General features: G+C 39.1%; 1 protein-coding gene across 4 annotated transcripts in view; it reads left to right on the top strand.

Annotated features, from left to right (window-relative positions):
- The window catches only part of LOC111847625 (voltage-dependent R-type calcium channel subunit alpha-1E-like), a 109,055-nt gene that overhangs the window by 45,076 nt on the left and 48,659 nt on the right, over window positions 1-15,320 (top strand). For all 4 annotated transcript variants that reach the window (XR_011984509.1, XM_072704016.1, XM_023818979.2 and 1 more), the window contains 14 exons: window positions 2,692-3,540; window positions 3,943-4,220; window positions 5,738-5,873; window positions 6,109-6,238; window positions 6,967-7,026; window positions 7,166-7,272; window positions 7,644-7,655; window positions 10,662-10,758; window positions 11,691-11,851; window positions 12,212-12,349; window positions 13,156-13,357; window positions 13,520-13,684; window positions 14,339-14,449; window positions 15,111-15,191. Coding sequence is in view for 3 of the 4 variants with exons in the window: in XM_072704016.1 (XP_072560117.1) it covers window positions 2,692-3,540; window positions 3,943-4,220; window positions 5,738-5,873; window positions 6,109-6,238; window positions 6,967-7,026; window positions 7,166-7,272; window positions 7,644-7,655; window positions 10,662-10,758; window positions 11,691-11,851; window positions 12,212-12,349; window positions 13,156-13,357; window positions 13,520-13,684; window positions 14,339-14,449; window positions 15,111-15,191 (2,527 nt within the window). In the remaining variant the exon portion in view is untranslated. The remainder of the gene's footprint in view (window positions 1-2,691; window positions 3,541-3,942; window positions 4,221-5,737; window positions 5,874-6,108; window positions 6,239-6,966; window positions 7,027-7,165; window positions 7,273-7,643; window positions 7,656-10,661; window positions 10,759-11,690; window positions 11,852-12,211; window positions 12,350-13,155; window positions 13,358-13,519; window positions 13,685-14,338; window positions 14,450-15,110; window positions 15,192-15,320) is intronic.

Below are 15,320 nucleotides of genomic sequence, written 5' to 3'. Positions count from 1 at the left end.
GAGCTTCATGAAATGGGCTTCCATGGCTGATCAGCTGCATGCAAGCCTCACATCACCAAGCGCAATGCCAAGCATCAGATGGGGTTGTGTAAAGTACACTGCCACTGGACTCTGGAGCAGTTCTGTGGAGTGACGAATCTTGCTTCTCTCTCTGACAGTCTGATGGACAAGTCTGGGTTTAGTGGATGATACTTTACTTGCCTGACTGCAATGTGCCAGCTGTAAAGTTTGGTGGAGGAGGGATAATGGTGTAGGGTTGTTTTTCAGGGGTTGGGCTAGAACCCCCAGCTCCAGTGAAGTGGACTTGCTTCAGTGCTTCAGCATACCGAGACATTTGGACAATTCTATGCTTCCAACTTTATGGGAACAGTTTGGGGAAGGCCTTCTTCTGTTCAAGTATGACTGTGCCCCAGTGCACAAAGCAAGGTCTATAAAGACATGTTTGGGTGAGTTACATGTGGAAGAACTTGACTGGCCCACATGGAGCCCTGACCTTAATTCTATCAAACACCTTAAGGATGAACTAGAATGGAGATTGTGAGCCAGGCTTTCAAGTCCAAAATCAGTGCCTGACCTCACAAATAGAAGAATAAATACCAATAAATATTAAATAGTATAATAATAATAATAATAATAATAAATATTAAATTAGTAAAAATTCCCACAGACGCACTCCAAAATCTTGTGGAAAGCCTTTCCAGAAGTGTAGCAGCTGTTATAGCTGCAAAGGGGGGAGCAGCTCCATATTGATGCCTATGGATTTAGGGTGTCATGAAAATAGTTGTAATGGCCAGATGGTCATATACTTTGGTCTGTAGAGTGTATGTGCTGGTCAGTAGCCTGCTGTCTGATTTCAGATCCTAAATGCTGCTGGTGTGTTACCTCTACTACTGGAAAGGTCTTTTCTGTTCTAAGGTTCAGGCTGGGTCTGGGTTGAACTCCCTCATAATCTACACATACACATATCTGTCACTTCAACCTGACGTTTATCCAGAAAATCTTGCTCCACAAAGTAATATAAGGGCAGAGTCTAAACTCGTGCATGTATAATGCATGTGTAAGCATGTAAGACGTTACAACTGAAAAATATGCATGTTTGACGTGAAACATAGTAGCATTTTGCATGGAATCTGGAAGTGCCAACTTTACATTAGAATGTGTTGAGGCATTATGGTAAAGAAGAAAAAGAGAAAGTGTCCTACCAAACCGTTTATGAGTCTTTCGTAATTTCAGCACAGTCCTGCACTGTTCAAGTTACGTATCCACTTATTTTGTAATATCCTATGTAAGTTTTAAATAAGTTATAAAAATTTACCTGCAGTATTGCAAACGTAACAAAAATAACTGTAACACATAATATTTGACAAAAGATCTGAATGTGATTATATGGCTTTTAAAAGGAAGTTCTTTGTATTGTGCAAAAACTGCTGTACTACATTGGATTTGAAACAATATCATCTTAGAGTACTTTGTTATATCACAGCACCATGGAGCACTAAATGATCAAAATGAGAGCTTGACTGTATTGGTTTCATAGTAACATCTGAATGGATGTGGCATGGGTTTTGGCAATGGTAGTGGCACAGAGGATTGAGCAAGAAGTGAGGCCAGCATGTTGACAGTCAGAATGCAGGACAAATCTGCACAATGTAGCATGTGTGATTTGTTTAAAATATCTGTGATCAACCTTACCCTTACCCTTTTGTCCCATCATGAGACCAAGTGCATGCAACTGGCCAGCATGGTTGCAGGACACTTTTGCTACCAAAAAAACACAACAAGCTACCAAAAATAGCAAAATGAACCCTTCAGACAAATATCATTAGAGAATGAGCATCATTTATATGTGTTTTATTAATGTCTCATTTCCTTTGCGGTCTCAACATTTCTTGTTCTTTAAATATTGTGCATTGTACCTGTTGATGTTGCTCTGTTGTGATACTGGTGCCATCTTGTCGACACTCAAAGCTTTTCTTGCTAAGTGACAGAGACCAAAGCGATTTTGTGCTTAGCTCCTAAAATCAGATTCCATTGGGTTATCCCATAGAAATAACTATTTTGTAGATTATTTTGCTCAAGTAGTACCAAATTAAACATACAGCCTATATCTGAGGAATTTAGGAATTACTACTATGAATATAATCTATTGTTTATGTCACGTTTTGGACTTTGTCACTTCAGTTGTTTTGTCTATGTTCACAAATACACTAATGTCTTGTTTTCAACCAATCGCTCATTGATTTTCACGGACTACACAAGAGTACCAGTACGAGTAAGTAATGTCTGTTCCTTTATCTTATCACTCAACATGTCTGATTTTCTTAACTCGGTAAATGTTTTCCAGTCTTTAAATTAAAAGAAAAATGTATGGAGATTCATCTGTGTTTTCACATTGTTTGTTTTCATTTCTTTTCTGGTACTTTAATTTTTTTTCAATTTGTAAATCTCTTTTAATGTTTTTCCTGATTACCAAGATTTGAAAATCAGAACCCTTAGAAATGTCAGTTAGTACTATTCAAATGTTTTCTTTCTACGCTGTCATTTCACATACATGTATGAATCAATGAAAAGAAAACCTGTGCATACTTTGAATCTATTTATTAAAATGTCTACATGAATGAAAATAAATGAATGCTCTGGAGGATCCTACTCGTTGCCTGTGTTGACAAGGTTTCTTATCTTTTATTCCAGCAGGAGGAGGCGGCCATACCTGTACAGGAAGCGGGCCATTCACAGAAGCCGTCCTGCCTATGTTGCCGAGACAGAGGCGGAGGACCAGGCTGACGGGGGAGACGAGCAGCAGTACAATGCCTCTAACTCTATAGTGACCAGGAGAGACAGGAGGAAACGGATATCCATGTCGGTGTGGGAACAGAGAGCCAACCAGCTGCGCAAACGCAGGCAGATGGCCAGCCGGGAAGTCCTGTTCAGCAGCCCCAGTGAGGAGCAGGACACCCCAGGCAGTTGCCACCATCAGCGCAAGGCCACCTACACATCCAGCGCCAGCTTGCGCCGGCTTCCGGAATCCCCCGTGTCTACGGGCATGCCTCTGCCAGAATCGCCTATGTCGGTGGCCATGCCACTCCCTGAACCCCCCATGTCCATCCCCGAGCCCCCCATGTCCATCCCTGAGCCCCCCATGTCTATCATCCTCCCCCCACCAGACAACCCATTAGCCATGTCACTTCCTAACCCCTTAGAATCAAAGTCGTTGCCTTTACCAGGGCCAGAAGATAGGTTAGCCGTGACAAACCATTGCCACCTGTCTCAGGAGGGCTGGAGGAGCCCCCGCTCTGGAGAGAGGCGGCAGCGGGGGGCTCGCAGGTTCCGACCACCCTCTGGGAACACCTTAGCTCCAGAGGATGGAACACGACCCAGGAAGCATCGGCACCGGGAGTCCCGGTCTGATGGCAGGGCCAGAGAGGCCCACAAGGAGAGCCATCATGCTGCTAGCCAGGAAAGAAGGCCCCCTGAAGAGAAAGAGGATGCAGAGGCTGAGGAAGGAGACACTCAGACAGTGAAAAATGAGGAGCAGCAGAGGTAAGGGTGACCCCCAAGTCATGTTAGTCATTATTTTGTTGCTCTGACAGGGAAATTTCTCTTTAGTTTTTATTTCAGGTTTTACAGTAGTCTGACCAAATCTTGTTTTTTTATGTAAACTATAAATAAACTCGTTCAGCTTGCAGTTACTTGATGTCACTATAGAAACGTTGTAGACTATAGCAGTGACCCTCAACTGGTGGAGCCCCCCAGCATGACGAACCACCCCCCAGGTCAGCTAAACCTACCAAGGGGAATCCTTGCCTGGACAATTGTACAGGGCCTTGGTTTGTCACTCATGGAATTTGGGCTTCAGGGAAAAACAAACTACCCCTGGAGTATAGATTATAAACCCTAATATTTTAATCTGTTTATCCTATTAAATCTTCCTCTTATTTACAGGTTAAATGATGCCACTGGGGAATTTTCTGCGTTTGCTGACCTCTCAGAGACTAAGCCCATGCTGCCCTCTGCACATGGGCTGGAGCTGGAGGAGAGCCAGAACACTAGCCCACAACTCATGGAAGAAGCCGGCATGGCAGTTCTAGACATCAACATGGCTATGGGAGACAGTGAGAACAATCCTACCTCCCTGAATCGTGAGGGCTTGGATTCTAACGCCAGTGTAGTTATAGAGGTACCTGGGGCTCAACCACTGATGGAGCTGACACCTATGACAGGTACTGCAGGCATATGAGTTCCGGAAACATCTGCATGCCCATTATGGGAATTAGCCAATGCATACTGACATACTGTGGATCAGGGGTTAAATCACAATCAGGGAGGAAGGGAAGCCTTCCTGTATATTAGCTATCATATGTATTTATGATCAAAATCTTAACATATGTCAGCGTGTTGTGTTACCACTTTAAGGCAATGCAAAATGTAATCAAAAGGTTTTTTCTTATTTGATATGGGTGTTGTACATATTGCATGGTTAGTACTTGAATTTTTTGGTAACACTTTACAATACTGGTCAACAAATAAGCATATATTAATAAATGAACTAATGCCAAAGTAACCATGAGTTAATGCATTTATTAACAATGGACACATCAGGAAATCCTAAAGCATCCTACAGTATTGTAAAGTGTTACCAATTTTTTGAGGCATAACATGTAAATGAAACTTAAAAATGCATCAAAATGGCTTATGACTACAAGTAATATTCTTGCTTATTCATTCACAATGTCCCTGTGATGCGTTAAATTATCAAGCTATTCATTAATTGCTTCTTACATACATCTTGCCTCTAGCAAGTGTAGCTAAATGATGTTTTGGCAGCAGTACAGTAAGCAAAATAAGTCAAAATACATAAACATGACACAGAAATTAAGGCATCGTGTTCAAATATTTCATACACTTGAGAAATTAATGTCAGGTCAGGGCTACTAATGAAGCATCATTTTTAGCACAAAAGTGACCTTTTATTAAGCCATTCACTTTGAATCTTTTACTAAATTTTGGAACAATAAAAGAGAAAAAAAATAACATTGAAAGAGGCAGAGCTCCACTTTGGCAAGGTGCAATTTGGACATAAGGATATAAGGAGGCAAAGCTTGGCTCCACTGGTTTCCGTCTATATTTCAGCTTTGTACAAGATCATTCACCCTAACTCTCATTATATTATATCAGGCAGCCTAAGAGGACAGTCTCAAACCCACATCTAGTACACTAAGATTCACACTCATAATACATACAGAATTACATGAATGTACTAATATATGCAAATCATATGCCAACAAGGAAACACAGCCAAATGATACAGAGTTGAACTTGATCTAAATCGCAGAAGTCAAACCGTGAACGCCGACCTAAGATAACTTGTACGCGCAGGGAAATGAGTCACGCGGCCCGGGAACCAATTAATTGGTTTTCCATTATTTCTTATGGGGAAAATTCGATCAGAACTCGAACTTTTTAGGATTCAATCCAGAGTTCTGAACGGAATAATTTTGAGTTCTGAGGTACCACTGTACCCTCTGATAATACCCTGTTTTGGCCTGCTAACATTGTTTAACACCCTTCCTTTTACATTACACTTCAGTCCCAAAGACAGAGACCAACATAACATCACTCTGCATGGTTTTGTGCAAGAACTATGACTTCATTCTGATGGCCCATGAATGTTTTCATGACTGCCATGCAATGTAGTGAATGATCTTATATACCTGGGAGCTTTTCCCCTGCCTTGCAGTGAACAATAAAGATATTGAGGCTGCCAATTCTGATAAAGAGAAAGAAGAGGAAGAGGAGGAAGAGGAAGAGGAAGTAAAGACAGTACCCAAAGCTGTGCCGCCAGATAGCATGTTCATCTTTAAGGCTACTAACCCGTAAGAGTACATAAAAAATCTGGAGTGTGGTTATCTGTGCTCAGTTTTACACATCTTTACACGGCAAATTAATTTCATTCATTTCAATTCAATTCATTTCATTGTTCTTTTTCTATTGTGCTTTATTAAACCACAACCGAAATGGATAGAATGGCACAGGAATGGATTGAATGTTTAGTACTTAATTTGAAATTGCTTGATGGTAAAGAATTGTTTCTTGATGCCCTTTACCGAGGATACGACGGATCTGTCACTATGTGGTTAACCTGCGGTACTTTGAAATGTCCATTCTCCTGGTCATCGTGGCCAGTAGCATCGCCCTGGCAGCAGAAGACCCTGTATCGACCAACTCGGAGTGGAACAAAGTGAGACCTGATACCTGCAACTTGTAGCACATCACACAAAATAATAATGCACAAATTAAAAACTGTTCGAGAACCAGATTTTGTCCTCAGAATCTAGACTTGAGAAATCTTATGGTTTGCGTGCTTTACTAGGAAGGCTTTAGCTCCGTCTGTCTATGACTAAGCATATATCACAGGTTTTTTTTTAATGGGGGAGGGTATGGGGAGAGAAAAAGAGAGAGAGAGAGAACCACTGGAGATCAGTGCCATCACATTTTACCTGTATGTTGGTCCTTTAATGAAGTGAGAAAGTTAGTTTTGGTGGTTCTGTTTTTCCAGTCTCTGGAATTCCAAGGGTTCTGAATAAACCCCAATTCCATTCTCCAATCAGTTTGTTATGTGGATCTGTCTGTCCAAACAGAAACATAGATCATACAGCTGTTTCAGATAGACATCTGTTGTTATACTCACAGATTAACAAGTAAGAGTCTTTCCATGATTTTTGTAGAAAATCAATCAAGACTGTGTTAAAAAAAATAGCAAAATAATTAAACACACTGAGGTGTTTGAAACAAGGCAGGGCAAAATTTGGAAATATTGAAATCAATTTCCTGGTAAAGTGAAATCTCTCTTAATGCAAGGCAATCAACAAAAACCATGTAATCCAAAGAGAGATAACAATCTATAGATACGAATTCGCTGAGTGCTTTGGTTTGGCATTACAAAGTTGTTTGTTTTGCACATTGCAGGTTCTTCGTTACTTTGACTATGTCTTCACAGGAGTCTTCACCTTTGAAATGATAATTAAGGTTGGTGTTTCTTTAATGACATCAATAAAGAACTGTTTAGTTCAACTGTTGCATGTTATTGTGGAAAACACAATCTGCCAATAAGTACTGTCATTGTTTTAAGTAGAGGTGTAAGTTAAGTTGTGTCTTTGTTCCATAGATGATCGACCAGGGTCTGATCCTGCATGACGGCTCATATTTTCGTGATCTGTGGAACATCCTGGACTTTATTGTGGTTATCGGCGCTCTGATAGCCTTTGCCCTAACGTGAGTCAAAGCAAATTAAATTACAGCACATAAACAATAAGATGGAACATTCATATATCACAGTGTTTCAATTACAATCACCTAATGCTGTGATGCTTTCAATATTCTGCACAGAAGGTTTTGATGACTTCCAATTTGCACTTGCTGTCAGTAATGATTTGTGGGTGTAAAAGTATTTTCTAACTGAATTGGAGAAATATAAAAATTACATCTCTATAGTGAAAGTTTTGAAACTGTTCACCAATTCAAACAAATGTGTGGTTTCTTTGTTGTGAATATAGATGTTCTTCCTAAAAAGTGCATTTTCAGTGTTTCTCTATACTCTTATTTTTTCTGTTTTTCCTGTGGATTGTTTCACTGTGGGGCGCCAGGAATTTGATGGGGTAAAAAAATACTTTTCATATTTCCATTTGTGGTTGTGTCATTTTATACTGATAAAAATCTCATCCATGTGTGTGTTTGTGTGTGTGTGTATGTGAGCGGGTTTACCTATCCTTATGGGGACACAATGTCTCCATAACGTGATAAATATCCTTTTTTTTTCCTTTATGGGGACCGGTTTCCTGGTCCCCATAAGGGAAAACTCTATTTTATATAAATCGGTGACTGCTATGAAAAAACTAAAAATAAACAAAACTCTTGTATTTTGTTAGGTTACTTATGGTTATGGTTAGGGCAGGGTAGGGGTTAAGGCTGTCATAGTTAGCATTAGCATTTTTCCCATTGAAATGAATGAGCAGTCCCCATAAGGATATGTTTACCCTACATGTGTCTGTGTGTGCGCATACGCGTGTATGTGTGTGATCATGTATGTATTAAAATGTGGGGCCCAAATATCCCCACAATGTGACAAAAACCTGTTATTTTGACATTGTGGGGACCACCTTTCAGTCCCCACAAGGGAAAACTCAGTGTCTGCAATTGAAACTCTAAAAATGTCAAAAGTCTTGCATTTTGTTTGATTACTTAAAGTTAAGGTTAGGGATGGATTGTGGTTAAAGTTGTCATTGTTGGGATTAGGATGTTAGCCTCCAAAATGAATGGAGAGTCCCCACAATGATATCAATACAAAATTCAACTCTATGTGCCTTCTGAAATATATATAGTATATTATATGTGCAGTACTGTGCAAAAGTCTTAGGCAAAAAACTTTTTTTCAGGCTAGTACACATTTGGACAGTCGAACATGTACAAACTGAGAGTGGCAGAATAAAAACTAACAAGGATTTTTTCTGCTTTCCAAAAAGTTACTGATACCTTGTTAGACAGCTAGAAGAACACCATTTCAGTTCCACTGATACCTTGTTAGACAGCTAGAAGAACACCATTTCAGTTCCACTGATACCTTGTTAGACAGCTAGAAGAACACCATTTCAGTTCCACTGATACCTTGTTAGACAGCTAGAAGAACACCATTTCAGTTCCACTGATACCTTGTTAGACAGCTAGAAGAACACCATTTCAGTTCCACTGATACCTTGTTAGACAGCTAGAAGAACACCATTTCAGTTCCACTGATACCTTGTTAGACAGCTAGAAGAACACCATTTCAGTTCCACTGATACCTTGTTAGACAGCTAGAAGAACACCATTTCAGTTCCACTGATACCTTGTTAGACAGCTAGAAGAACACCATTTCAGTTCCACTGATACCTTGTTAGACAGCTAGAAGAACACCATTTCAGTTCCACTGATACCTTGTTAGACAGCTAGAAGAACACCATTTCAGTTCCACTGATACCTTGTTAGACAGCTAGAAGAACACCATTTCAGTTCCACTGATACCTTGTTAGACAGCTAGAAGAACACCATTTCAGTTCCACTGATACCTTGTTAGACAGCTAGAAGAACACCATTTCAGTTCCACTGATACCTTGTTAGACAGCTAGAAGAACACCATTTCAGTTCCACTGATACCTTGTTAGACAGCTAGAAGAACACCATTTCAGTTCCACTGATACCTTGTTAGACAGCTAGAAGAACACCATTTCAGTTCCACTGATACCTTGTTAGACAGCTAGAAGAACACCATTTCAGTTCCACTGATACCTTGTTAGACAGCTAGAAGAACACCATTTCAGTTCCACTGATACCTTGTTAGACAGCTAGAAGAACACCATTTCAGTTCCACAGAGGCACCCCAGCCATTCCATGTATTTGTTAAATTTTGCAGCCAACTTGCTTAATTAAGTAAATTTGTTTTTGAAAGTCTGTGAGCCAAATGAGGTGTGTTAGTGGTCAGGTAAAAAATACAGGAGTGTATTGGATAGTGCAAATAATGGAGTAAATTTAGGAAGAGGTTTTGAAATGGTTAATGTAACACTTTTACAGACATATCGTAGTTTATCATAGTTAAGCCTGAAGATCATTTTCTTTGACTTGCCAAGTCATATATATTAGGGTGATTCTTTAAAAAATTTTAAATGGCAGTTTCTCATGCACTCACTCTTTTATCTTGTTAGGCATTGTAAGAAAGTATTCCAGGCATAATTTTTCATAGTTTTATTGATGTTTAGAGGTTGCTCAACAAGATCTATATCTAGAGAATCTAAAAAAATAACTGTTGTCCTATTAACCGAATTTTGGTCTTGCTTCTAGTACTTCCAGCCATTGGAAATTGAACTAAACTTGTGCATTTAACAGTAAATTATCAAAATATACTAAATTTCAGTCAAACTTTGCTGAGAACAAAATAGCTACAGCAACAGCAACAAAAAATACTTGTTTACCTGCAAAATAAATATTCAAATAAGAATAAAATAAACAAAGTGGAGTTTGTAATCAGCAATCAATACTATGACACTATGGTCGAATATTCAAGCTGACTAAAGCCTAGTTTAGTCATCCACTGTCGGTAATACTTGTTAATTTCTCAGGTCATTCATTTGATTGCTAGCAGGGATGTGCTAAACTTCTTATTATTTTCCCAGTTTAGCATCAAGGGTGTTCTCTACCATATTTCTTTACATTTGATCAATTTAAGTAAAAAATTTTTTTATGTAAAAATACATAAAATTTGACATAATGAAATACTGTGTAAAAATTTGAAAATATGTGAAATTTTAATTTGTGACAAAAGTTAAGAACAACAAAAGCTGCTATTTAAAAAGTTATTACATGGTTGCAATTTATGGTTTATCATGGCCTATTTTTTAATTTAAATGAACCAAATGTTATGAAGTACAGTTCTAGCAATCCAGAAAAAAAATGAGTACAGAAAAATATGGTAGAGAACACCCTTGATGCTGGAAAAAAAATAAGATGCGCATTTTTGCTAGCTTTCAGATGAATGACAGATTAACGGTGGATGACTAAACTAGGCTTTAACCATTCAAGCTGCCTGAGCATATATGTACTCTTTGTATATATGTGGTGTGTTGTGTTTGCAGGAACAACAAAGGGCGTGACATCAAGACCATTAAATCTTTACGTGTGCTACGTGTCCTGCGTCCACTGAAGACGATAAAAAGACTACCCAAATTGAAGGTGACTGTATTTATATCTACTGCTGCATCTAATACTAGGCTAAAGCTGAATGATGCAAAAATAATAAACATAATAATATTCATAACTATAATAATTATTTAAAAACTGATTGACCATTTAATAGCAGAATTAACTGTAATAACTCCATTCTGTCTTCTGATGATGTGATTACTTGAAGGTAACTGTATTATTTATGTATATTTGGCATCGAAAATGGTTCTAAATGGGAATCATTTTAAGAGATACTAGGTCAGTATGCCTGGTAACAGAGGAGTAGAAATAAACCCCTGTGAATCAAGATTTATCAGAAAGTAGGGCATGAGGTTCAGTTTGCCTTTTATGCATTTTATTCCACACATTCATTTTGTTTAACCAAAGAGGTTACTTTAAAGTACAATACACATACATACACTTTCATAGCAATTAGCAAACAAAACAGAAATTAGGAGATGACACAGTAAAACAGCACCAAACCTTTGTATATTAACTTTGCCAGATTTTTGTGGGTTGAGACGTGATATCCCGAATAAATGTTTACATAAAACTGCATATTTATGAGAAGAAACTGATGTTAGGAGCATATAGTGTTAATCTATTTGCCTGCGAGTGTTAGTAGTTCAGACAGAGACATGCAGTTGTTAATAATGCTTCTCTGATCATGGTTCCCTGTCCTGCAGGAAATATGTTGATCATCTTTTCCATGCTATGTGGGCCAAGTGTGTCTTGTGCCCAGAAAAAGCAAACGCTGCTGCCCCAGTTAGACTCTCAAAGGGATCCAATGTACAAGATGAAATAACCTCCCCAGAACTTGCGTCAGACAATGATATTGACCAAATGATCAGTTCATAATTACATTTCTAGACTTCTTTCCCTTTTCTCTTTCCCCTTCAGTTGTGTAACCTTATATCCTATTTCTTCATTCCCCTATACAGGCTGTGTTTGATTGTGTGGTTACCTCCCTCAAGAATGTATTCAATATCCTCATAGTCTACAAGCTCTTCATGTTCATATTCGCCGTTATTGCTGTGCAGCTGTTCAAAGGGAAGTTCTTCTACTGCACAGATGGGTCTAAGGACACCCAAAAGGAGTGTCAGTAGGTGTCTGCCGAAATAGCTGTTTTGACTCATATTTTCAAGGAGGTCATGTCTTTGCCAGGCTCTCTCTAAGGCATTGCCCACTGTAATTGTAAAAAAATGGCTTAGTCTCACTTTAAATCTGAAAGCAAGGAAGCAGATGGTGAGGTTGGTTGTGGTTATTGTCATTGTAGCCACAAGTACTTTACCTCAGTTGAGTTGCATTTGTAAATGTCAGCCATCTGACATATTGAAATTCTATTTAATTTTTATTTATTTATTATTTAAAAAAACTCCTCTGGATAATGATGCAAAAGATGTCTGATATCTGAAAGCTTTCTCAGCTCTTTAAACGTTATATGTAATTCTCTGTCACTTAGGGGCTACTACATTGATTATGAGAAGGACAAGAAGGAAGTGAAAAAGCGGGAGTGGAAGAGGCATGAGTTCCACTATGACAACATTGTGTGGGCTCTGCTTACCTTGTTTACTGTGTCCACTGGAGAAGGCTGGCCACAGTGAGTGACTGGAGTAAAAACCACATAGCAATAATTATTCAACTTACTATGGTTTAAGTCTTGTGTATACTGCCACTGTTTATCAGGGTCAGTGCCCATTCGTCCCTGCACTTCATGTCTCTTCCCCGCTTGGCCAGCAGGTGTTGCTGGCCATTCTGTTCCCTCCTCTATCTTTGTACTAGATCCTTGTATGTTTTCCCCGTTCCTCCAAATGTTATTTTGGTTTTCTCTTTCCCTGCTTTTTATTATCTACTTATTTAGTGTAGTCATCCCGGTTTGTGGTTTGGGTTTTCTGGTGTCAGTTTTAGTTAGAGTTCCTAGCTTGTTAATTGTTCCATCTGTTGCCCATTGTCCTGCTCTCTCAGTTATTGAATAATTCTTATGTTCTTCAACTGCCCTCTCATTAACCCAGTTGTTGTGTGCTTGTGAGATGTTACTCTATGTGTACTCTGTTCCTCTGTGTTGATTGCTCTGTTCCCTGGTGTTATTGTTTTATGGTTTCTTTAGTTGGTTCTTATTTTTCCCCATTGTGTACTATTTAATTCAATAAACCCTTGTTTGTCTCTGAGCCACAAGTGAATCATCACAATCTTTTCCTGCATGCACCATACCTCACTGTAACACTGTTATGTTAGATTTTATAGTTTTAGAAAGTACATAGAAATATTTGAGCAACCTGGTTATTGTATTGTAAATCATAAGTTTACAAAGTCTTCATCAGAAATATAAGCCTATAGATCATCATATTGAAGGACACTGGATCAATGGGGAAGACTGGAGAATGTCTTCCTCTCCCAATCCTTTAGGGTTCTGCAGCATTCAGTAGATGTGACAGAAGAAGACCGGGGGCCCAGCCGGGGGAACCGCATGGAGATGTCCATCTTCTACGTGGTCTACTTTGTTGTTTTCCCCTTCTTCTTTGTCAACATCTTTGTTGCCCTCATCATCATCACCTTTCAGGAGCAGGGAGACAAGATGATGGAGGAGTGCAGCTTAGAGAAAAATGAGGTGAAGGCATCCTGGACGCACAAGTTTATAAGCATGATTCTAGAAGAAGCCGCCCGTTCACTAGCTGTGATTATACTGACACACTGATCTGTGTTCTACCTCTTTATTATCCTGTCATATGTTCTTATGCTGGTCTCACTGTGTTTTGCTCCTTTCTCTCAGAGGGCATGCATAGATTTTGCCATCAGTGCTAAACCCCTCACTCGCTACATGCCCCAAAACAGACAGACACTCCAGTATCGCCTGTGGCACTTTGTGGTCTCACCTTCTTTTGAGTACACAGTGCTCACCATGATCGCCCTCAACACCGTTGTTCTCATGATGAAGGTATTGTATTTTAGTTTGAAGATTCATCGTTATACTTCATATTTAAAATTTATTCTAGCAGATTTTGGCATTTATTAGCTGGACTTAATTGTGTACTGTATCATGTCCCAGTGAAATGCAGATTGTTCAAATCATTGTTTACCATGCATAAGAACTATTTTAACTAATGTTTAATAACTAATCTGGGAGTAATGTGACTACCCATCCATCATGAAACCACTTGTTCAGTACTAGCTTATGGTGAGGAAGCCAAAGCATGGACCCATCCTTCAAAGTGCACATCTTAACATACAATTAATTCATCCACTTGCTTGTGTTCAGATTATGGAAGGAACTCCTTGCGAGCACAGGGTGAACATGTAACCACAGAAACACGCACATAACAGGGGCACGATTTTAACTGGGCCTGAAGGTATTTTGCAGGATGGTGGTCGCCATTGAGCATTTTGTTTTTATGTCTTTTTTGTTTTTATGTCTTTAGGTCTTTTTTGAATAAAACCATCCTGCCCTACGCCTCTCATCTGCCTCTGTGCCCTCTAACATACAACCTCTTACATGACATGCATTTGTGATGCATCTGTGTCCCAGTCTTTCAGTTTAACAAAAGTATGATATTTCTGTATTTTTGGCTGCCCCCTAACGTCTTGCATACAGTACTACTCAGCACCAGCAGCATACGACACGGTCTTGAAGCACCTGAACACTGCCTTCACTGGACTCTTTTCCCTGGAGTGCATCCTGAAAATTATGGCTTTTGGCTTATTGGTGAGCAAGAATTTTTTCAGAGTGGGACACATCAAGGGCGTCGTAAAGGGGGGGTAGTTAGCATGATTTCAAGGGCCCCTGTCACTCAGGGGCCCTAAAAAATTTGGAAAGTAACTGGATTGGTCTGGACTGACAGGCCAAATATGGTATGCTTTCATGGGGCCCAAAATCTTCAGCAACACCCCTGGGACACATAACTGTCCAAACTTTAGCTAGAACCTTAAGTATAATTAGGGGGAATATGCAGCTCTGTGTTAGTACTCTGAGCCTGGGATCAGAAGGTTGTTGGTTCAGATCCTGTGATTAGCAATTGATATTGCTGTTGAGCCCTGCTTTCTCAGCTGATTGTCACCTTGGATAAAGGTGTCTGCTAGATAAATGCCATGTAAATGTACCTGTGCGCATATCGAATTTGCAAATTAAAGTTTTACAAAACTATTTTCAGTTAAGTTATATAAAAGAATTTGACGGGTCTTGCCCTAAATGTGAATTATGAATCTCTTATGAAGAGTTGAAAATTGATGCCCATGCAATAATGCTTTTAATGAAACCCTGGGGAAAGTACTGTAAATAGTACTTATAATTAATTTTAGTGAGATTCTGTGCAAACAGATGTGTAATGTTTTACCGCTGTGGTGTAAACATCTCCCACCTCTTACAGAACTACTTTCGAGACACTTGGAACATTTTTGACTTTATCACAGTCCTGGGCAGCATCACGGAAATTGTTGTTGACTTGCAGGTAAGATTGTTAAATATGTCATTCTAAGCATTCATATATGCAGTGTGGATTTTTTTTACCAAATTACTGTATTTTCTGTGGAAATCGCTAAGAATAAATATTTTAAAATTATGTCTAAATGTGCAGGGT

This window comes from Paramormyrops kingsleyae, chromosome 21 (genome assembly GCF_048594095.1).
Source record: "Paramormyrops kingsleyae isolate MSU_618 chromosome 21, PKINGS_0.4, whole genome shotgun sequence".
Lineage (NCBI taxonomy): Eukaryota > Metazoa > Chordata > Actinopteri > Osteoglossiformes > Mormyridae > Paramormyrops > Paramormyrops kingsleyae.
Note: the sequence above shows the minus strand (reverse complement) of the source record. Positions and strands in the feature narration are given on the sequence as shown.